This window comes from Centroberyx affinis, unplaced genomic scaffold (assembly GCF_046629955.1).
Source record: "Centroberyx affinis isolate AG114_WGS23_722 - 3 ecotype Tasmania unplaced genomic scaffold, CSIRO-AGI_Caff_v1 ptg002607l_1, whole genome shotgun sequence".
NCBI classification, from domain to species: Eukaryota; Metazoa; Chordata; class Actinopteri; order Beryciformes; family Berycidae; genus Centroberyx; species Centroberyx affinis.
Genome location: NW_027280806.1, coordinates 457,832 through 482,522, shown reverse-complemented (window position 1 = coordinate 482,522; position 24,691 = coordinate 457,832). Strand labels below are relative to the sequence as shown.

General features: G+C 41.7%; 1 protein-coding gene across 1 annotated transcript; it reads left to right on the top strand.

Annotated features, from left to right (window-relative positions):
* Positions 1 to 23,517, top strand: shisal1b (shisa like 1b). Its single transcript, XM_071534729.1, has 4 exons — positions 1 to 92; positions 16,160 to 16,343; positions 19,692 to 19,905; positions 23,211 to 23,517. The coding sequence occupies exons 2-4, from the start codon at positions 16,277 to 16,279 to the stop codon at positions 23,515 to 23,517; spliced, it is 588 nt and encodes a 195-aa protein (XP_071390830.1). The 5' UTR covers positions 1 to 92; positions 16,160 to 16,276.
* The last annotated feature ends 1,174 nt before the right edge of the window (positions 23,518 to 24,691 follow it).

Genomic DNA, 24,691 nt, shown 5'->3' with positions numbered 1-24,691 from the left:
AAGAGGGAACGAGGAGCAACAGGGGGGTAATTGTCTGAACGGGAGCGAACGAGAAGATCTTAGTCCTTTCTTTTTCTCCAGGCTCAACCAAGGTTAGTGAGGAAAGCTGCTCTTCATCTGTAAAGCAAACACTGCCTGTTTTTATTGTTCTACCCTCTGTTCTTTCACTTTATCATCTGTAACAAGGCATATTCTATTCAACACTTCATATTCATATCCTTTACCCCCCTTAGTGTCAATTAGGGCTTAAATTGAATCTCTTCACAAGCCAATTTTCTAGAATGAATAGATTTTGCCTTTTCTTTTCATTAAAAGTCCCTTAATTACAGCTGAGGGATATTCCTTTTGCGTACAGTAGGTCTCTTGGTGGGGTACTGAAGTTTCACTCTGGGTTTAGACTATTGTGTGATTTCCCAGCGGTATTGTGTGGTACTCAGGTGGAGTCGCTCCTTCGCCACGGTAGCGGTGAGAGAGCTGCAGGAAAGGCGAGGACAGCTCGCTCTGCTCGGCGCTCCTCAGCCGTCTCTTTACACAGGAGGCAATTAAGCCGGATTGGCAGCCGACGCTGTTGGTAACTTGGAAACAGGCGTGTGGGAGATGCATGGTGGCACATGATAGGATTTAGGCAGAGAGGAGGCGAGGAGGAAGGAGATTCCCTTTGTTCATTCACATAAAAGCCTGCTCCTCTCTGAGTAATCATTAAAATTCACTGTCTTGTCTGTACATCTGAGTGAAAACTGGCTTATGGGCTTCACTTGCAAGCTTTTTTTGAGTTTGTATTACTGTGAATGTTGCTGGAGGCTGTGTGTGTACGTGTGTGAGCATAGAAACACTGTGTGTGTGTGTGTGTGTGTGTGTGGTGTGTGTGCGCGTGACTGCATGTACACACTTTGTATATGTACTTACATGTGTGTACATGGGTGACACGGTGTCCCTCTGGAGTGTTTTGGAGTTAATGAGTCCATTAGTGCTGAAGCAGATCAACACACACTAGTGAGCCTTCACGTTTAATGACTACAAAGTGGAAGAAATGATTCACGCTTAAACTACTCAGGGGAGGGAGAACTGCATTTTAGGAAACATCATTGCCCCTTTGTAATATTGTGGATCCTGGATGAACCATTGTGTAATTTATGTAATGACTGGACAAACTGTGATGTAATTTATGCGATAAACAAGCACCGTATGGACTGTGCCTTTGTTCTGGCTTTATTTACTTGATAGAAAAAGTCTCCTTGGGACCAATAAAGACCTGTGCTGTTCACTGTTTTTCACAGCGCTATCTCTCAGCCATGTTTCAGCATGGTTAAGTATGGCTGCGGTTGGCCATTGGCTCCCGGTAAAACGCAGGCCTCTGACGTGCGTTTGAGTGATCTGATGGACGGTGAAGTTTTTATAGAAGTCACTGTGGGGGGGCCAGTTTGATTAAGAATCTATTAAACAAGGGGACAGGGAGAGCTCAGCTGGAAGGGAACGCATTGTATTCCCTGCGTAAACACAGGCAGAGGCACGCAGGGCAATTATTCTGGACTGTGTATGTTTTGACACTTAACGCAACACAGGGAGGCACACGTTTTCTGCTTCAGCGTTCAAAAGGAAAGATATTGCATAAGCCTATAAGCCTTAGTGTCCATTCGTTTCAATGACAAAGAAGTGTAGGTCTACATATGGCAGGATGTGTTTAGACAAAAGCCCCCAAGCCAAGCATCTGCTTTTAAAATTTATCATTCAACAGTCAATGACCTTTTGTCTTCCTTGCTTTCTGTTTAGTCTAGTCTGTGTGTGAGTGCACATACATTTTGTCAGATAATCACGGTCACCTCCATAGGACTGACTGAGCATAACCGAGGTCAGGACTGGCAATCAGTCATCCACTCTCGGACTAGAGGACTGTATCCTGTATCCTGTGTCACCTTGTCAAGCACAGATACACACACAGCAACAGCTATTGTGCCTTATAGGGACAGTCATGTTGAGTCCGTCAGCGGCTTGTTGACATTTCCCCACTAGGAAGAGTCACTGACACTGAGAGAGTGTTAATGTCCGCCTGGTACACACATCTACACACACAACCAGTATACACACACACAGGCACGTGTACCCACACATATACACACAAACAAGCACACACACACACACACAAAGGCGGAATAACACATACAGAAACACATACTGTACACACACACACACACTCACTCACACCGGGGGAGGTGGAGCAGGGAGAGGCGTCGTGACCGGTGCCTTGGCAGAAGCTCTCAAGGTGAAAATTTTGAGTGAGGAGCATTTCAAATTCAGAACAGATGATCAAACTGGTGTCGAAAATGCAGAGTAGCCGGCGGCACCAGATGCAGATGATATCTGGCAGAGAAGGAATTTGGCACCTGAATCTCAAACAGAAAAGTCAGAGGAGTGGAGTTGAAATGAATACAACTGTGGTTATCATCTCAGGAATGGTTTTCCTTTTCTGATAGTCTGTATGAGTCAAAACTCTCAACTATACTGAGAGCTGAACAGCTATCATAACGCGCCATTGACCACAGCACACCTATTCCAGCCATCATTTTGGACTACAATCCAATATGTAGGAGTCTGAAATGATGTTTCAGACACTAATTTATGACTCTTTATTTGGTCATGGGAGGATTAAAATGTGTCCACAATTTATCACAGACACACAGTTGATAGGCTTTGACAGGAAATTAAACATTTTGTTTGAAGAAGCCAGCTACAGTATTCTCAAGTTCCTACAATGTATGAGAGACTGAGCAATATACTTAAAGCTAATTGGTTAATAGACTAATAGGATAACAGCAGCCCATGAAATCTGTGTGGGTTCTGAGAAACATTCTCTTGAAAATGTTGATCCCAGGGGAAACTTAGAAAATGACTGGTCTGAAGAACATACACTTGTGAGTCACACATTGCTCACATACAGAAATACAGTATTTCCCTTAGCAATCTGATTCCACACACTTATTTTTTGCTCTGCAATAACTCCTGTAATAACTTTCTTTTCTTTTTCCTCCTGTACATTGAAGTACAGAGGGAAAAACAGATAAATGATTCTTAATTTATGAAGCCAAACAAAAAGTGCAAATAGCATCTACACATCCGGGTTTACAACAAAAACACATACATAATAACAATATAAGAACTTTATTTTTATAGCACCATTCATACATAGAATGCAACTCAAAGTGCTTTACATAACATAAATGGACAAAATAAAAAATACAAGCAAAAGCAAGACAGAATTTGTCTAGTAAAATTACAGTATGGAAAAATTACTCTTCCAGCATAGGAATGACCCTCTATGCCAATATGACTTATCAATCGCCGTCTTGGAACATAATGAAACTCTATGTACCTTTACAGGTCATATTAACAGGAATGACACCTCTGTAAATATGTCCTCAGATGACCAATTCTTTCAGTACTTGATATCCTTGTTTGTGGCCACATAAAACGCAGCCACAAACAAGGATGGAAACAAGGAAGGACACAAGGAAGGAGACATGGAAAACAAATAAGAGGGTGGATTGCTTCATATAGCCTCTAATGCTACCGATTGCGTGCTCTTTGGATAAAAAAAGGATCCTCTAGCAGTCATATGGAACAAAGAAAGATCCAAGGCAGCCTGAAAAATTGTTAAAAAGCCTCTGTTCTATTTGGCTAGTCATAATCATGAGTTGAAAAGTTTTTATTGAATCATTATTGAATATTGAGTTTCCAACTGAGAGTGCGGCTGATTAATAGCACCGACGGCAGCGTCTGAAGGAACGGCGGCATCGGAAAATGGCAGCCAAATAATTACATTGCGAAGCCCAAAACAAACAGAAAGTCGTCAGCGCGCAGTCGCTCAGTGTGACTTGTGCATGGAAATGTCTTGTTTTCCAACCTGCGGTGCAGAAAACTCCATATTCATTTTTATCTAGTCTGCCATCGTGACATCTATCTCTGCGGGGTTCACACGGAGTTCCCCAGCCCTCCGCTTGGCTCCGCGTGTGGGTGTACTGAGTGTGTTTTCTTTGTGCATGCATTATTTGTGTTCACCTCTACACATGTGTTGATGAGTGAGTGTGTCTGTGTGTGTGTGTGTGTGTGTGTGTGTGTGTTTGGGGGGGGCATGTGTTAGAGAGAGACAGAGAAAGAAAGTGCGTGTGTGCGTGCGTGCATTCATCCGTGTATGTGCGTTTCTGTGGGTATATGTATATTTCTGCAGTTGTGTGTGTGTGTGTGTGAGCGAGCGAGCGAGAGAGACAGAGAGGCTGTCAGAAGCACACGGAGTTCCCCAGCCCTCCGCTTGGCTCCGCGTGTGGGTGTACTGAGTGTGTTTTCTGTGTGCATGCATTATTTGTGTTCATCTCTACACGCATGTTGATGTGTGTGTGTGTGTGTGTGTGTGTGTGTGTGAGCGAGCGAGAGAGAAAGCGACAGAGAGGCTGACAGAAGCAGCCTGGGTTCCTTGATGAGGCGTTGACGCTGCCTTTGATGCTGGCTTCCCCTCCGTATCAGATTACACTGAGCAGATGATAATCTAGCGGCGGCCTGGAGAGAGAATTCTGCATACACCACCATCTACTCATCAGCTGTATCCACTATCTCTCTCTCTCTCTCTCTCTCCCTCTCTCTTTCTCTCCCTCTCTCTCTCTTCTCTCTTTCTGTGTGGCCTCATGTATATCAATGCTGTAACCATTAGACGCCCAAGGCAGTAAGCCAGCTAGCACTCTGTCCCATTACACTGTCAAGGGTAATATCAGAAGCCCGCTCCAAGGGGAAACTCTATGCATCCTGACCCCTCTGCCTACTGTACTGCTTCTGTTCTCAGCGCTCAAAGCCACAGGACCAAAAACACAAACACGGCGGCGCTTTTTCCTCTCTGGTTGTTTACAGTGGATAAAACAGCCCATTAAATGTTTTCATTCTATCCAAATGTCAATATGTCGCGCTGCATTTATTTGCACCCTCCTCTTCAACGTGTGTGTACATCGCTTTGAGCGCTGCCGCTGAGCGTTTATGGGCGGCGTGTTTTTCCTGGTGGCGAGGGTTTTTACTGGCGTCAGGAAGGCATTTCTTCCTTTTGTGCGGCTACTGAAATGGGAGGCAGAAGGAATAATCAAATAAAGAACAAGCTGTTGAAATTCAGACACACGTTCACCCACTGGCTGTTTTGAATATTAATGCAGTGTTTGCTTTGACACTGTCTGTGTGTATGTGTGTGTGTGTGTTTATCTGGACAACACAAAAGGGGAGAAAAAATACATCGATTCAGAGGCCTTTGAGGCTTTAGTGGTATTGACCCAGTTGAAGCTGTTAAATTCCAGATGAATGATCATTCACTATGGAAAATGACAGGTTGAGCAAATATTTACCTGAGCGAACCTATTATACACGCCGGTGTCTTTGCTTGTTCTTCAAAACCTTACCCAAATAATAAACTGTATCTGTAATATTGTTACTTTTCTTTTCAGCGCAGCCATTACCTTTAACAATCTTCAAAACCTTAATTGAGGCACGGACAGTCTTTTAAAAACAGAAAGAGACATCAGGTTTTCTCCCAATGGTGAGGTGGAAAATTCAGGGATCCATCACAGTTCAATCAATTCTATGGATATATTTACATTTTAACCCTCTCTGCATGACGCCACTCTTTGTCAATACTCATTATTTGGCGTACCAACGTCTGACCCGTGACCAGATCGTGCTCTTAATACACCATGTGGCTTGTTTGACCCGTGTTTAACCTCCCATTGAGCCGCGCCGCAGCATCACCTCATAGATCAGTGTTACATGTCACTGGTAATGAGTGGACACTTGTAATGCTCAGCTCAACGTAATTAACTTTTTGGACCATTTACCTTTTAAATGGACATATACTGTAGATCTTTATTGGCTTCAGAGAGGAAAACTTGCACCACTTTGCCACCAGTGATACATAAAGTCTACGATACAAGCCTCATCGCCCATGTAAGCATCACACTCTATAAAAAACCACGGGAACGATGTCCCGCTGCTTAGAGAGACTGCAGTGTTCCTGATCCCCTGTGCTCTGACCCACTAGCGAAATGCATGTATGTACTGTATATGCGCCTCAAGGGGATATGCAAGGAAATTCCTACTTACACTCTGTGTAATGAACACGATTGAGTGCTCTGAAACTGAAATAAGTGACACTTCAGAGTAAAAGCACAACACAAATAGTACAGAATAAAAGCAGCACGGCATCATAAGTCTTATTCCTGGGAATCCTATCCAAAGTAGACTAATTGAAATTGTCTGCTCTACACAACATCCATATATAGCCATACAGTTGGCTGACCTCTCTTCCCCAGATGGTGTAGGGAGACGGGGGACGTGAGTGACAGCTGAGATGCATGGGGAGTGGATGAGGGGTTGAACATCGATGTTGGACGCCGGCTGGTGATTACAGAGCTGGAGGTGCAACGGAGCCTCTGTCACTTTGGCTCAGCCTGGCGGCGTAGAGAGAAGCTCTTATCTCCAGATAAAAGGAGCATGTCGAAGCAACGGCTTAAATGCGCCCGAGGTCTCAACAAGAATGAGTGAGGTGACCGAAGGAACGGCTGGACATGCGGCCTCGGGATGTGTAGCATCTGACTTTATTCCTGTAATTGTTTTCTTTATGGATGAGAAATGTGTTTTGTCTATTCAAAATGATTTTAAGGGAATTAAGTTTCAGGCAGATTGGTAAGAACGGGAGAGAAGATAAGTTAGCGATGATTTATGACTGAGAAACATGTTCAGACAGATAACATTGTGTCATCAACTTCATGAGTCAGGCAGTGACCACCATTTCTCTTCGGTGGAATCTCAATGAGAAATCCTTTGTATGAAATATACAATCTTGACCTTATCTGACCATCTAAATGTTGGGTGTATTCACGTTATGTTCTTTAACAGTTTGACATGTAGATGGAAATTAGGGTTTGAGGATAAAATATACAAGGAATGTCATCATTCCTTGTATCAAAAGCTCAGACAATACATTTCCCACTGAAGAAGTGTTCGATCTAATAGACACCAATGTAAACGAAGCCAGTAGTGCGGGGACAGTGTTTAAACAGGGAGTGCCATACTACAATTACTACTATTACAGATTGGGCCTTTGAGCCAGTTTGCCCTATGATTAAGTCTAAAACATAGGCAACTTTCTGGAGCCAGCAAGGGCAGAATAAGGGAATAAAGTTGTCCTCAGTCAAAACAGTGCATTCTTTTTGTTTTTTTCCCATGCACTGGTGGTGGACCTCATCGTTAAAAGAGAATACACAGTGACACTGCCGCTGGTAACGGACAGGGGAAGCATGAATGCAGATGAAAGAGGTGTGACTGTAGAAGAGCAGGCTTTTGTCTCTAAGTGAGCTACCACTGTGCCAGCTGCTTCAGATGGTCAAATGGCACACATGAGAAAATGACAGGAGCTGTGGACTCAACTGTTGTGTGCGTGTGTGTGTGTGTGTGTGTGTGTGTGTTTGTCTGTCTTTCTTTGTGAGAGCCCTGTTGTGCCATATACGTAGAGTATACGCTAGCAGTGTTGACAGAGATAATGCATGATATAGTGCCTCACTATAATTCCTGATATGACTCATTACAATAATGACTAATATTTGAAATGGACATGATAGTGAGTCATGTTCACATATTATCTCTGTATAACAGCAGCTAACGCCACCATTGTTCATTATGTTAATAAAAAATTCATGCTACATTCACAGAAGTCAATTTAAATGAAACTTTTAGTAGAGACTTAAGAGCAGTTAGCACAAAGTGCTAATATTGGAGTTCAATATTGAAGTTACTTGCATTCAGGGAGCATTTCAGGACATAATAGGAAGTTGTTATTCATAGAAGTTTCCACAAACTATGCAAAATGAGGTGAGTTCATTCTCTGTGGGTCAAAACCAGGACAGCCTCGTTAATGAGGTGCAATCTCTATGATGGCCAGTCACCCAACACTTCCAATAATGATCTCTGGAAGAGCTCACAACAGTAACTTGCTTTTTAAGGTTTTGTAACAGGCCATATAAACCACCTGCCAAAACACCATTAGCATTTGGATGTGGAGCAGCACGGAGTATTATACCTTCTCAGTATCTGAGGTGTTCTTGGCAGGAACATGTGAGGTTGTCTGTGACCTTTGTGCTCGGTGAACTCTGTGACCTCAAGGTGTGTGAGAGCTGTCCTGGTTGAAGATCTCGCCAGTGTTGCTGAAATATATCTGTCATATCAATATCTATTTTGGGTTTAAGTCGCACTGGATCTGGCCCCCTCTTAAAACAGACTGTGGTCCAGGCAGGTTATCTGAGGGGAAACCCACACCCTTCTCCATGTTGAGTGTGCTACTTTTGGATTTGGCACACTGAGATACCCTCTGAACACTCACTTTAGATTAGCAGTGGGATTTCTTACTGCTACCATTTTTGTGCAGGGCAACGTTTGGTCATACACCAAACCCTCAACATGTACTGTACTGTAGTTTTTACTATTTCAGGCTTGTTTATAGCTGGCTTATTAATATTCATTACTGTTGGATAAACAGTGGATTATTTCATAGAAAACTGTAGTTAGCAAAGTCCTGAGAGCCAACTCACCACCATGGTGGTCTGCATAACCTGAGAATATTAATCAACTGGGTAATAGGGGGGCACAAAAAAGATAATCAAACTGCTATGTTCGGGCTTGAATTTCATTATGCATTCCTGTCCCACCTCGTGATGTTTCCTTTCATTTTTGACTTGCCTACCAGGCTATTAGTCCGTGGGTAGAAACTATTTTAGATCCAGGGTCAGGCGGATGATGATGTGGAACATATCCAACAGACATTAACTGAGCCCAGAGTGTGGCGTCAAAGCAAATCCAAACAAACAATGCCGGCTTGTGTCTGGGAGATACTGCCATGTCTGTCCGTATCAAAGAGCCCAAAGAGTACTGGGGATATTTCTCCCAACCCCTGGAGCCAAAACAAGTCCAGTTATCCTGCATGAGTCATAGTCCCACTACCAGAGAAAACTGAATTTGAGTGCCAAAGCACTGATGAGTTGACAGATGAGGCCTCAATCTAGCCTGAAGGTAACTGAAACCTTGATGCGGCGGCAACTGTCGAGGCCTGCGCGACAATTCCTGGAAGACTTTCTCTGGCCCTGAGAGTGACTTCGAATTGCGACAACTATCTTTGTGGCACTTAGCAGTCAAGTCAACGACGCACCATCCTGAGTCACTTGATCAAAGCAGAATTGTGAATACCAGAGATGATTTTCAGAGAACTTCAAGGCAAGAAACAGAAATAAAGCACTCCAGCCTGTGTGTGTACATGTAGGTATCTTACTGCTGCTCTTCTATTCATCTCATTCACTTTGCCTGCATTTCTGATGAGGGTTTGATCTGTAAGTATAGCCCGAAGTATCCCTCGCTCTCACAAAGGCAGCTATAGCATAAAGCAAGCTGTATTCATTCTTATCATCTGGGAAACAGGAGCTTTGTTGTAAAACTTGCATTACGTTAGATGGGGCTCTAAGAATTTTCATCCCCCGACTGACTTTTAGACCTTGACTGTATAATGAATTCAACTTATTAGTCTCCGGTAGCTGTCTCATTAGCTGTCTCGCCTTTGCTGCATGCATATATTTATTGCCAAGCAAAAATGACACAAAAAGAAAAAGTGAAATTCTCATTTTGACAACATAGGCTTCCTCATATCAGCTAAGCTTAAATCTCCTGGGTGTTTTAACATGTAATAAATACCCTTCTGAATACTTCTGCATGTGGCTAACTCTTACTGAACTTGTGCATATTGGATTTCCATCGTCTCCATACTCCCAATATCAGTTGCTTATTCAACATGAAATGAAGCTGGAGCAGTGTAGCGAGGTGAAATGAGCAATGCTCAGATCTGTTGGGAGCCATCGCTGGGGGAGTTTTATTTCCACTGAGATGGATGCTGATATTGCCTGCTGCAGAAATATCAGCAAATAGTCTTTTGAGATTGTCATTAACAACATGAGGCCGCACTGCCATTTCTCCTAGGTATTACCCAAGCTGTGAAAAAAGCTGTTTGGAATCATTATTCTAGTTAGATCTGGGAGCATTTTCAGATATAAACATCCACTGTTTTCCAATCTGCCTGTGAAAAATAAAGGATGTGGGACAGAAAGAAGGGGGAGGACCGTTGCTTTCCGTCAACGCGACAGATCTCAGCAGGTAGGAACACAGCAAGGCTGCAGCAGATTTAAGTTTGATTACAGTACTTCTGCCGTCTCTTGATTGTGTCAACTTAACAAAGCATTACCAAGTCAAAAACACAGACCACCCATGCAGTACGGTGGCTGCACTGTACAATAGCTGAGCCCATTATGCTGGCTTATACTGGCCAAACTCAGCACAACAAGCTCTATGGCAACCCTGCTGTGTTTTTCTCCCTTAGCTTTTTTTAGAACGGCTGCGTTCATTTCCTGTTCACTACAGTGCGGATGCTAATTATTAGATGTTGCATTCTTGTGTGGCGGAAATGTTTCCCAGGCAACATCAAGCCACCAGGCCAAAACACATCGCTGCCTCTGTGCTTTATTTAGAATATTTGATCTGGAAAAATTATTCAGGTGACTGATCACATAAACCAGCGAAGAACCTTTGTTTGTCACTGAAATTTATGTCGAGACCTCCGGCTCTGAGCTAGCAATGATACAGCACAAATGAATGAACAGTTGCTTTTCTGAGACCGTCTCATCAGTTTGGAATTTGAAAGATCCCTGGGCCCTACGTTCTCTCTTTTGCAGAAAATAATTAAATGAAATTAAAAACAACAAGAGAAACAACTTTGAACAGGAATGTAGAGTAAGAGGAGTCAGGTTATACATGAGCAGTTGTGTATATATTGCATGCATATCTGAATGTGCGACTTGTCTTCAGTAATGACAAGGGTGGACGTAATGAATTACAATTACTGTAGTTACTGTAACAGAGAAGCTTTTTTGTGTACCAGTACTTTTTTAAGACAGTAATTTTACTTTTACTTAAGTATATTCTGACTGATTTTATTTTTCTGACTGATATTTTTCACCTTTTCACAAGTTTTAAATTGCATCCATTACAGAGTATAAATTTTGTAGGTTCTCCATAAGCACTGCATGACAAACTGGCCAGTTGCAAATTGCATCTGCATATAATTTGCACAAGCATATCGAGGTAACATTAAGTAAAACTGTATCATTTGATGCTCAAAATGTATTTATGCTAGTTTAGTTAGATGGTAGCTTAGTTAACATCAGCCATTTTTTTTTCAGTAAAGATAGAATAAGGACTTGAATTTTACAATATTATTCTTCGAAAACTCACCATGTAATATCTGTTTTTATTTTAACTCATGTAACTTTAACTCTGAGTACATTTTTAATGAGCTATTTTTTACTTTTACTTCAACAGATTTTTACGCCAGTAGACTAACTCACATCGAGGATATTTTGGTATTCTTCCCACAATGAATAATGATGGCTGTTGCTTTTTCTAATCTTTCAGATGTCTGAGTGTTTTGCCTGAGGTTTAGATTGTGCTAGACAAATGAAATACCTGCCATGAATTTTGAAAAGTGTTTTAGTCTTCTATCATTTCCCCTCATTTGGTTCAGGTCTGATGAGGGTTGGGATGTGATGCTGCTTGTAGGTATTGGGTTTAAAAGTTGAAAAAGTTTTACTCTGTAAACCATACAACAACAAATAGTTCTCAGACTTAGCAATAAATACTTTCTCAAACAATAAATATTGAAAAATATGCAAGTTATATGCATAAATAAATCCAAATCCAGGAAAAACATTAATCCAAAAGAAGGAAAAAGCCAAAAATGAGGGAGAAAAGCAACAAAATCGATTTCATGGCGCCATAAAAAACGTTTAAGAAATTGAGATGGAAGACCTAATGAACCAACTTGTTCTTTTATCTCGGCTGACCACATTTTGTTGTAAAGTCAAAGCCATCTGAAAAAACAACTCTTGTAAAAGCTCTCAGGGCAACAAAGTAAGTTTTGATGTTCCCACATGCAGGCAGGAGGTTTATTTCTTTCCTTACTGCCTGTCAGTGTTAAATAAAAAGCAATTAAACTTAAATCAGTGAATATCAGTCTTGTGGTATTTACAGCATCACCTCCAAACCGGGGGAGACTGTGAGTGTGTGGTATCTCACTCACAATAACACACATTCACCGCTTCATAACACACACCAGTCACACACCAGCCAGCCTGTACACTGCTCTAGGCCGGCTCTCTTAACCCATTGACAATCCCAATGCACACAGTCCAGTCCTCTCTGCCAATGACAGTCATTAGATCACAGCTCTAAATCTCCCAACATGGGCTCACATCCTAATGGAGCACTGCAGGGCCTCCGAGTGAAGCGCTAATGTCATCAAAAGGGAATGAAACCCGATTTATTCTGATAATAGTCAAAGAGAGCATCAATCAGGCACAGGGCCTCATTATGGTGGAATACTGATCAGTATTTGGGTGCAAGCCCACCATGAGAGCCAGGAGTGAGATGGAATCACTCTGCTAGTGCGTACTTATCCTCTGTGTGAAGTGGGAGTCTCAACTCCAAACTATACTTCACTGGTGCTCACTCACTCTCATGTATTTTAGGGTGATTGATGTCATACATTAACATGGATTGAGGGCCAGCCTAGCAACGGAGAGCGTATTTGTGTGCTCTAAGCAAAACACAAACCTAATAACTAGGCACAGAGGGATCATAAGCAGACAACTATATCATCCACTGTGGAATACGGGAAGAGAGCTGGAATAAGAGGCTGGATCGGTGTAGTCGGTCACATGGGTGCTATAAAATGATAGGCCTAAATGTTTCATCTAAAAATACAGTTAAGATGTAGAGAGAATAACAATCCTGCATGTATCTTCGTGTCTTTGCAAACTTGAAAGCTTTACAGATAAAAGACATAACAGACCAAAATAAATAAATAAAATGAGTTTTAGAAACCATAATACATGTCACAGGCTTTGAAGTGAATGTTTGAACAAAAATAAGACTTGGACAAGAATGCTCATAAAATAGCCCTCGCATATCGCTCTGTGTAATCTCCAAATAGCCCAAAACCTTCTACTGCACTTTTCCCTCATCAAACCTCTGACAGATTTGGGTCTCCTGCTGTGTTGTGATCTAGGATGTTCACAGTGGCTGCTGCAATAATTGGTAACCTAATATTTCCTTTTGTTCCCAGGCTAGAACAGGGAGTAGCATGTAGACAAATCATTAGGCGCTGTGTGCTTTGGCTACCATATGAGGCTGTTAATATTTGAGATATATTGCTCTCTCTGAATGTGCTTTACTTTGACTGTCACTCTCAGTGTTTTGCTGTATATTTTAATTTGATCTCAGACATAAACAGTAAGTATCTAGACCTCCATCTGTGATGAATTCCTGTTCAGCTGGGCAGTGTGTTCTATTTTAAGTCCCAGAGAGCTATGCGTGTGTGTGTGCTATGCTGTGTGTGTGTGTGTGTGTGCATGATTGTGCACGTGTCTGTTTATGTGTGTGTGTATGTAAGTAAGGGTTTATGTACGTGTGTGTGTGTGTGTGTATGTGTGTGTGTGTGTGTGTGTGTGCGCGCGTGCGTGCATGCATGTCCGTGTATTTACATTGTTCTGCTTCACTTCCATTAAGCTCATTACACAAACCCTTCGCATCCACTTATTTGCAAACAAACCGCATCACCATGATGAATTGAACCTTACCCTTTTATAGCATGTGCAGCACAGGAAGTATGGCATAGACAAGACAACAATGAAGGAACTCCATGTGAAAATATTGAGAGACAAAAAAAATAATAATGCATGTAAAAACCCTTGTTAAAGACCAGAGGAGTAGGAAGGAGGAGGAGGCGGGTAGGGAGGATTTCAGAGGATGGGAATCCCTGGTCGTGCTGCACATGTTGTCATCTGACAGTACACTGAAGCTTTAACCAGAAGTAAAAAGAGAGGGAAAAATATATAAAATGCCACTCTAACAAGCCTCTAGGGACCTCAGCTGCCTGGCTCTCTGAAGAGGGAGCAGCTTGCCTGATGTAAAATGCGCTAAAAAACCCAACAGAAACAGGCTGCTGTGCTCCATGCACATATTATTCTGTGCATACAGGCCACAGCAATGGCTTTATATTTCGGTTTGGTCAGGTGCTGCTGCCAACTCATGCTGTTAGGGAGCGAAGAAGAAACATGGCTACAAATAGGATTTGGAACAGGTAGAGCAACTGTAAATAACACCACAAAATATTCCCAAGGCCCTTCAGTTTTTTCTAAAACCTTCATTTAACTGCGGAAGCTTGATTAAGCAATGCTCTGCTTCACATTCATGCAGTTACACACATTTACACCCACCAGCACAGCCACAGTCTTCTACTGTTTGCCAAGTCCTACGTTTTCTTAACCAGTTTGGGATTTGAACCAGCAACCTTCTAGTCACAAGTCAGCTTCTCTAACCTCTCTAAAGGCTGTTGCTAGTTGTGGAAGCAACTAAGCAACACAGAATACACACAGTACACATTCAGAAAGTGAAAAAAAAAACAAAAAAAAACACTGCACACACGTTGGGAGAATTCCCCATGTTGCCATTGCCAGTATGAATTGCAAATTAATCTTTCCTTACTGTTTACCAAGTTAAAATGTCTCTCCTTCCCTGAAACATGGCAGTGATTTAGTTTAGTTAACAAACAAAGCCTGCTAGATATATGTATTCACTATTTCAGACCTCAAGTTTTGTAATAGTTTCTGTGCAGCTTGTGTGAGTCTACATGATGTAATAGAGAGGATATTTGTGTTTAAGTTTCCTTGCACATAAAGCCTGTTTCTGGGTAGTTGAAAATAAAACATTGTCATAAATATTGGAGGTGTGGATTTTATGGTTTTTAAGGAGCAGATACATTTTCCAAACTGTGTTAAAACCCAATAGTTCCTTGGTGTCTTCCATTTCAGTCAGCTCTCAGACAAACTTGCCATGAGCAGTCAGGTTTTCACCCCTTCCCTCTAGAAAGACTGGCTTCCTGGCTTTCACATGGGTGGCAGACACTGATAAGAGTTTTAAAGTCTCATTCAACCGCAAGGCTATTGTCACACTGACTTTGCAAAACCACAGTCAAATTTGAATGGTTCAATGACCAAGTTTGCGACAAACTCAGAAATTAGCATAAACTTCACATTTAACGAATTCAGTTTCACAAATAGCAGACAGGGGCCATTTACGTTTAATTTCCTCTGGTACTAATAACGAGGCATAAATTTGCCAAAGAACAGAAACAAGCTTGGCTAAGCAAAATGAGCTGGCATCCCATTAATCTCATTTTGCATCAGTATACGATGGCGCTTCCAATGGTAGGAACTCCCATGATGCATCATTTACGAGCAAACGCATCTTCAGCGGTTTTCGCCCACCGCTCTCTACACTGAGAACTACAGGAGCTGGCTCTGTGTAATTAATGAAAATTTTGCCAGAAACAAAATTTGAGCTAAAATTTTCTACGACTACCTTATCTATAGTGTATTACAATGGCACTCCTAAGGAATTACATTCATAATGCCTTATGACCATGCTTAGTTAGTTATCTATTAAACGTTGTCATAATCTCAATGGGACAGTTAGATAGTTATAAACATTCATACGAGAATTGTATTTATTGTTTATTATAAGTTATGTCTATAATATTTTAGGAGCATTGGTATAATGCATTAGTAAGCACTATGTTCTAATAAGCATGGAAGCACGGTCACAAGGCATTATGAGTGCATTATAATTCCTCATAAGTGCCCTTATAATGTATTATAAGGTATTATAATGTATTATTGTAAGTGTTACCATAATTTTACCATCACAGCATCACATTCTCACAACAAAAGCAGAGAAACCATAACTATAGCCACTATAGCGGATTTCTGCAACTTTGGAATTTGGCCCCCAGAGAGTGTTGCAGAGTGCCAAATTTAATTAAAGTCAATGTGTGAGACATCTCATTATGTAAACTGAAAGATGGATTTTGTAAGACATCATGACGTTCACTGCCAAACAAGCTGTCCACACAGTAGGGTGAAACTTTGATAAAGCCAAATCAAATATCTTAATCATCTCTCTCTCTCTCTGCTTGTCTTGTTCCCATCAGATGGACCGCAGCGCAGCAGCAGCCATGTGAGAGGAGCTGTCAGCGAGCAGACGATGCCAACGTCCAGCTAAAGCAGAGCAGCTCTCCCCTCCCTTCTTCCCATATGAGGACGAGAAGATGACTATCACCAGCCGGCAGTCCTTCAATGTCCTGACGGTCATCTTCCTCCTGCTGTCTACTGCAGGTCAGTCCAGTTTTGTGTGTGCGTATCAGTCTGTCTGCCTGCCTGTCTGCACCTCAAAGTTTATCTGTTAGCCATTATAGGAACCCCCTGTTCTCATACAGCAGTTATAGACAACTTTGGAGTAGTTTATTCGAACTCTGGAGCATTTATTCCTCTCTTTCGGTTTGTTTGGGCAGGTAAGAACGATGCCATTGGAACTCTGGTGGCACCAAATAACCTCGCCAAGACGCCTCCAAATGCGAGTCTCAGTCCTCTTCCAAGAGAACTGCGGTGCGGTTCGTTAGGAGTGAGAATGTAATCCAAACCAACTACAAGAAACAACCCCAAAACAAAAGGTTTTATGGGTAAAAGGAGACAGATGTTGACATCTGATAGCCAGTAGTTACTCATACTTGGAAAGCCATAGCATAACAAAATGAACAGAGAGCAAACCGCAGTCTCAACTGATACTCATATTCAGCTATTTTTTCATGTGCTGAATGCTAAAAAGGTAAATGAAGAGTGCAGACAAGTCCATTATCCTTAGCTAAAGTTAAAGGGACTGGAATCGGATTTGTTTTGACTCCCCTCCGCTGCCAAAACCTCTAACCTGGCGGGATGACAGGTTACCAAAACTCTGTCCAATAAACAAGCTACTTGAGAGTCCATGTTACTTTTGTTTAAAGACCTGGTTCACTTGTAATTGGGCAGTGTCCTCAATGAACGAAATACAAAAATACAACAAAGTAAACTTTTCCACTATGGTCCGGATCAACCGGAGGTGTGATTGCACCCTCAAATATGAGGCAGTAGCACTAACTGAGATTCGACTGTGGCTTATTGCTGCAGTCGAGAGGCCTTGGCTTTCATTCTTTCAGCTCACAGGTTGTAAACATAACGCAAGAGCCAAACTGTTTACTGTATCCTAAAATTCAAGAGGTGTTAATGAAATTAACAAGGTGGCTATGTTTACAACAGTGTCGTTACCAGAACCAGCTGTTTCGCATTTGAAAAGCTCCTTTCCTCTTCTCTTTCCAAGCCTTTAAGTCTTGCATCATTAGAGGACTTTATGGTCCACTTCCGATGTTGAGGGGTCTGCTTCCTTATTGCCAATACATTTCCCTACAGCTGCTGACCTCTCCTGTATGTGCCAAGGACTTATGGAATTTAAATAATATGAGCTGATTTCAGAACCATCAGAATGGAAACAATTTCAAATGTTGAATATGAAAATGAATGAATAAACAGTCTGATCAACCAATTTATTGGCTGTGATCCAACGCAGAAATTGAAAAGAAAAGTGTAACCAAGACCAAGTAAAAACTGAATAAGATCAAGCTGCAATTTTACAGCCCATTATGTTGGATTCTGTTCAGCAACTTGTTTAATCAATACAAAAGTCAAATGGAGAGTTTTTCTCTTACTGTAAAATGTGTCCTTGAAAAATCCTCCTGTGTGCTTCATTACCACCTCTTCCACCCCTTCATTCTACCTCCCTATCCTGCAGAAAGCCTGTCAATTAGACTTGTTGAAAGGAAGATAGCCGGCTGTAAGTAAGTGGCCGAACCAAGCTCATTATAACCTGAAAGAGCTTTCCTCTTTCAAATGCTGATCTGTCCCTGCCTGACATTCTTGAAAGACTTCTATCACTCCTCGGCATAAGATAAGTGGACCTCGACTCTCAATCACAGCAGAACATTTTTTACTGACAACACTGTCATTTTATGGGCTCCATAGATGAAAGGAAAGATGCTAGACAAAGACAAACCAAATCAAATAAAATTCATTTGTGTGTACTTTACACAGAAATGTTGCAATATACTTTATACTGACAGAATGCTAGAGTAAGAAAAGATGTTTCATTATTACAATCATAAAACCATCAAACGGCACACAGAATGAATTATTCAAGCCTAATACAGAACAGAAGACAGGCAGCAACAAGTAGAGTGGGGTCGTGTATGTGAGTATGTGTGTACTTGCATATGCATGTGCGTGCCTGTGATTGAGCGTGTGTGTGTGTGTGTGTGTGTGTGTGTGTGTGTGTGTGTATTTTGGGTATTTCATGCAGCTTCCATATCACTTCTGTGCAGCTAGCAGGAATGCTCAAGAGGCAATCTGTCTCCAAACGAACAAGAACATTCATTTTTGGTCTTATTACTGCTAATAGAATGTGAAAGGATGCCAAAAGGCTGATCCTGATTGGTTAAGAGGGTGCTGAACAAGTGGCTTTGTCCTGGTCCACTGTGACTTGTGTTAACCATCATCAGCCCTGTAAATTGACACTCATTATCTCTGGTCCGTTTCTCTGACAGATTGGTAATTGGTGATCATCTGCAGGAGCCTCACCTGCTGCTAAATTACGTTTCTGTGATTTCAATTACAGAGTGAAAGCGTATGTATTGCCAGATTCCATATTCCATGAAAATAGCATTTCCTTTCTTTGATACGCCGACGATGCACAGATATATCTTCTCCTGAAACCTGGTGACTCAAATGGCCCAGCTGCTCTCAAGGAAAGCTCCATTGGCATAAAGTGATGCATGTCACAAGATTTTCTGCGGCTAAATGAAAACAAATCAGAAATAGCATTATTTGGACTCCCAAACACCTTCCATAATGAGCCAGGCGCTCTGTCAGCCAATTTGAAGCCAGCTGCCTGAAACTTTGGAGTAATTTTTGATGATGACTTTAGCTTTGATGAAAAAGTAAAGAGATCGGTGCAGTTCTGCTTCCTTCGGTTGAGTTGAGTTTATTTAGTGATGTGGAGAAAGTCAGTCATGCTTTTATTTCCTCATGTTTAGTCTATGTAATTCTCTTTATTCTGGCATCAACCGAAAGTTTTCAAAATGCTAGGGTTTGTGATGTAATTTTGACAGCCTGAATCCTAAAAACCCAGACTTAAATATCTGAGCAGATTTGGTGTTTTGAGTCAGAAGCACTGACACCTCTGTGTTCGCCTAAGGACCTACAAATTAGATGTATGTTGTTTTGTGGTGTTGCCTTCCTTTAAGAATAAAAGTGACAGCTCTTTTGCCACCAGGGCCTGTATGCTTCATGTGATGTCTCCTATCTGATTGTTTTTACTATTGTTTTTATCCTCTGTTCTCTATACCTCTATTATATTCATTGTCTCAAATCATATAATTATAATATAATATAAAACTAATATAACTAATATAAAAATGTATTTCCTTGATAAATAAATAAATCTGATTTCTTGAGGCTTTTTTTTTTTTTTTACGATTATTTTTAAGGTTTTTCTGCTATATTAGATAATACTGAGCCACTGAGCCACCAGAACATCTCTTTGCTGGGGAATTCTGATTGTACTTTACATCCAAAGATTTCTCTTCCCCTCCACCGCAGCCCTCTCGGCGCATTACCGAGTGTGTGAACCCTACTCCGACCACAAGGGGCGCTACCACTTCGGGTTCCACTGCCCGCGCCTCTCAGACAACAAGACCTACATGTTCTGCTGCCACCACAACAACACCGCCTTCAAGTACTGCTGCAACGAGACCGAGTTCCAGACGGTCATGCAGATCAACCTCACCACCACCTCAGATGGCTACGCACACAAGTGAGTAATAATAATAGTTGACACCATGATAAGGGCCCCAGGACATTTATGCCCCTCACTCCCAACCCCCATCCCGCCAGCAATCACCATTTGACCCTGCGCATTGTGCATCTGCCCGTCAAGTACCCACCCAGTCAAGTGTCCACCCCATCACACAGGTTAATACCAAAAAACGCTGAATGTACCACTACTGAAGATAGCCAAGATAGTATGCAAACTCAGGTATGTGTTATGAGCAGTGTACATTCATTGAATTGTTGACATAATTTAGTAATTTTCCACAAACAAATCAACGTCCAACAAGAGAAAAAGTAAATAAATTAACTCACATTATATAAAAAGCTATATAGTAGTATGCAAACCTTTTTTTTTAAATTTACAATTAGATTACACATTTACCTACTCTAAAACCCAGGGCTTTCAGTGCTTATACTTATGTATTAACTTATATTAAATTATATTTAACTATGGAAAACTATGAAGTACACAATAATACTGTGTTCGTAATGAAAACTGTTTGTATGTACCAGGCACATATGTACACTTCTGTGATTTATATCTCTATGAATTAGGGTCATACAATAGGCAATATAACACTTGTAATGAGATAAACCATTTATTGCAACAAATGGTAATACAGTTGGATTTGGCAGTGCGGCTCTGCTCCCCGGATGCTCAAAGAACAAATCTATGCGAGCGTGACACAGATTTGGCTCGGAGCACACAAACCCCCTCCTGCGTATGGGACAGAGCGAGATGCACATCACTTAATTATAATGACAATATAAGAGACATACTGAATTCCTCAGTGCTAATGCGGGAGGAGACTGGGGAGGAAGTTGAAGCACTGTGGTAGCAGGCAGCAGTGCGATGCAGCAGCTTAAGCTTTTGCAGGATGACTGAGCACCAGATCTGTTTATAAGGCCCGCCCAGTTATTGGAGTTAGATTCTGGTTGTATTTGTAGAGTGCCAGGCATATGACTACCATATCCTGCCTGAACTACCGCAAAGCTCCATTATGTTCGAGCTGAAACTTGAGTAGAGTTTTGTTGTGAACAGCTACGTGAAACAACTTCAGTTTCAGAGATGACATTTCCTGAGAAAAGATAAAAACAACCTGTTGCACACTGGCTCATATAAGCTGTTTGCTCCCCTGACAATATCACAGTTATTGACATCATTTGCCTCCTGCTCAAAGGGTATGTTGACATTGATCTACACCTACAGAGGGATTAAAAGCACCACAGTGGAGAGCAGATGCTGAAAGCAATTGCTCTGGTGTGAGTGGGACGCCTCCACATGATCGGTCACTAGGCAGGTGTTAAGTGCCAGCTACTCCATCAAGTATCACTATAACACGGTATCCTAGACTGCATCATAGTACAGAATTCTATGCAATAAATCACAGTACAGCACTATACTATAATCACTAATACTATGCTACACTATTACGTGCAAAACTATATTTCCATGGTGGACACATAGGCTTAATGGCACACTCACCCCTTGCAGCATAAACAGGTTTGAGCTGAGTAAAGGACACGGAAAAACGAGCCTCTTATTGTGTAGGAGCTCTCGGTGGGAGGTATGGGTGACAAAAACACAGCTCTCTCTCCACTAATGCCCTCTCAGCATGACTCTGTCTCGGGCAGTTCACACTGCCCTGCAGCAGGTCATGATATTTCATTTTAGTGGCAGATCGCCTGTTGGGCTACTGTTTCATCCTGGCTCACTGGGCAGTAGGGCTGTGAGCTTGATATTTACCGCTGGTCAAGCGAGTGAAACTGGCCCTAATGTTGCTCTCCTCCTCTCACCCAGCCTGGTGAAACTAGAGATCAGAGATGAGAGGTTTTTTACAATCCAAGCTAAGATCAATGGTATGTAGCCTCTGACGGTTTCTATGGTCGATGCACGGTAGCATTTGTTTCTTCTACTTACAGAGTTACTTTATAAGTAGCTGACATGCTGCTGAACTGAAATGGCTTCGTAAGTCATCCGAGAATGATCTCCGAAAAAGCACCAAGAAAAGCTGCAAACGTGTGTGACAGATAATCAATCGGATCTGCTTTTCTTCTCCGAGGTTGCCACGTTTAATATTACATAACATTTGTTTTAGTTGTGTGGTGATGATCGATCCCTCCAAGGCCTGTCCACCTAGTCTTGTTTACTTACCCTTAGGCTCACTCAAATACAGCCCTGCATGGAGAGCCCTGTTGCCCTGAAAATCACCTTAATAGACATACAGATTAAATTATAGGCAAACCATGAGTAATGTCTCAAAGGCATGGGGGTGAGGAAAGGTAAATGCAATTTGGATTTGAGTGCAGTAACAGTATATGCCTGCCTTGGTGCTCATTCAAGCAACTCAAATGTTCATTTCGAAGCTATTTATTCAGATAGATATCCCCAAGGCCATGTCATTTTCCAACAGGAGTGGATCCAGTTGAGTTACTGAACTAGAATGACTTACCCATCAGTATTTAAATGGGTTTCCAATGACTACAGTCAAACACTTTACAAAGTGAGCCTACATTACGGAAATGATGGGTTTCCTACTAAATAAATCTCCATTCTGAAGTAATATTGTGTGTCATCTCTGTCTCAAAGAGTCAGAATAATACTTTTTGCTCTCTCTAATGGAAGGTGAGTGTTGCATCCTAACAGGACTGAACCACTTTCCATTTTTGGCATTTCCCAATTAAGTTTTATCAACTCCATAAAAAGATATCACACCCATAGACCTTTAGCACCCCTATGCTCCCAAATGCTGATTCTGAAATGTAATGGGAAGCTATTTGTGTGCATTTACCTTGCTGTAATTTATGGATGTGGGCGAACTGAGAGAAAGTTCAAAGGCACACCACATAAATCTTGCTAGAGCATGTTCTACATGAAGGAAATGTACTAGAGGTGAAAACTAGGAGCACAGATTTTGGAGTTATTATAGATTTGCCAAAATGAGATGGATTAACAAGTCTCTTGTGCTAATGAAATTCCTTGTCCAATTTAAGAAGCCGTATTTAAAAGGGAGCAAATGGAACAGATGGAAGAGGTTTTTTTATTTAATTTATTTTGATATTTATCCAGGGATGGTTTGCTGAACATGCATGCTCTTTTTTAGCACGGCCCTGCCTCACATATAGTACACATTCACACCTGGTAGCTGCTCAGTAAAACCAGGTTATTTTTATTGTTGGCCTCTGAGTAGCTCCACTGTAGCTATTTGGAGTTAAGGTGCCTTGATGGTAGCTCTTGAATGACCAGATTTCACTGTACTAATGCTCCCAGCTCTCTCTCCCCTGCAGTAACTATACAGCCCTGGTCGGCGTGTGGATCTACGGTTTCTTCGTCATGGTGCTGCTGGCCCTGGACTTTCTCTACTACTCAGCCATAAACTATGAGCTGTGCCGGGTCTACCTGGAGAAGTGGGGTCTGGGAGGACGCTGGCTGAAGAAGGCTAGGAGTCAGTGGCACAGATCCATGCCAGAGGAGAGCGAAGCCCAGGCCCAGGCCCAGCCCATGGTCCCCAGTCACTACCAGCCCAGACACAGCCTCAGAGGGGAGAGCCACAGTCCCACGCTCTTGCCCTATAACACATCCACCGCCTGGTGAGTCACTGTCTGTCACACACCAATTGCCAACATGCAATTTGGCATGGATTGCTATTGTAAAGCTACAATCAGCAAATAAACTATAGAGGCTTTGCAGTTGCGTCACAAATCTCCTAGCAACCAAGGCCAATGCCATCATGGAAATCCGGTGAAGTGGCTGTGCGGAAATAATGGTTTAATATGTAACAACCGGGCTAGAGAAGGAGAGATACCTGAAAGAGATTGTTGTGGTTTGTACACCATTTCATTTATGTTATAAGTAGAAGAGAATAGTGTGATGAGGTAGATTTGTTTTCAAAGTGGTTGTTATGACACAGGAAACTGTCTTGTCTTTAGCCCTTGTACTACTGGTCCTAGTCTCTACTCCAAACCACCGCAAAACCAGCTGATCAGCTTAGTTAACCTAAAACGTTATTTTTTGGCGTTGTTTGCTACCTAACTATAGCCAGCAGGCTAATTTAGCAAAGCAACTGATGTTAATGATAACATCATAGCCACACTAACCTCAACTAGCTATTGTGCAATGCAGATGTGTTTACAACAAAACAGTGATGGTTAGCTGGCCAGACCCTGTGATTTGCTATTTTATAAACTGAGATCATCTAAACACAAAATTGATTAGATGTATCAGTGGTGAAATGTTCAGTTCCCAGTAAAAAACAGCACACTATCATGTCTATTGAATTCTTTTGAGAGCGCCAAGTCATACGTTTAGAAACACAATCTCTGTTCACAGCGACTGTTGCCCAAGAGATGAGGACCACCAATATGGCCGCCAGAGGGTGTGTTACGTCACCTGAAAGCCCTGTGTTGCTGACTATGACAAAAGATTGTACTGCACTTGATTAGCATATTACAGTGCAGAGGCAGGGAATTATAAAAATCCTAGGGCAACTCTTGCTATCATTTGGATTAGCAGAAAATTTAGTGAAACATGCTCAAGAACTAGGTCAAATTCTTAGTAAGCAGAAACAAGCTCAAGGGGCCTATCACAGATGCACTTTTACTTCTTTTTTTTTTTTTTTACTCTATTTCTCCCTCTGTCTCCTTTCTTGTCTGCCTATGTTTTGCTTTGTACTCTGTGTTGTGTTGTGTTATGTAGTGAGCAACATGATTAGGGCAACAATGTGTCTAGCAGGACAAATTAGAGCATCTCTAGCATACTTTTCTCAAGG

Excerpts from the sequence above, each read along its gene's own strand:
- shisal1b (XM_071534729.1), top strand. The coding sequence starts at position 16,277 with ATGACTATCACCAGCCGGCAGTCCTTCAATGTCCTGACGGTCATCTTC. Across the intron at positions 16,344-19,691 it reads CCTCCTGCTGTCTACTGCAG|CCCTCTCGGCGCATTACCGA; the intron begins GTCAGTCCAGTT and ends CCTCCACCGCAG. Across the intron at positions 19,906-23,210 it reads TCAGATGGCTACGCACACAA|TAACTATACAGCCCTGGTCG; the intron begins GTGAGTAATAAT and ends TCTCCCCTGCAG.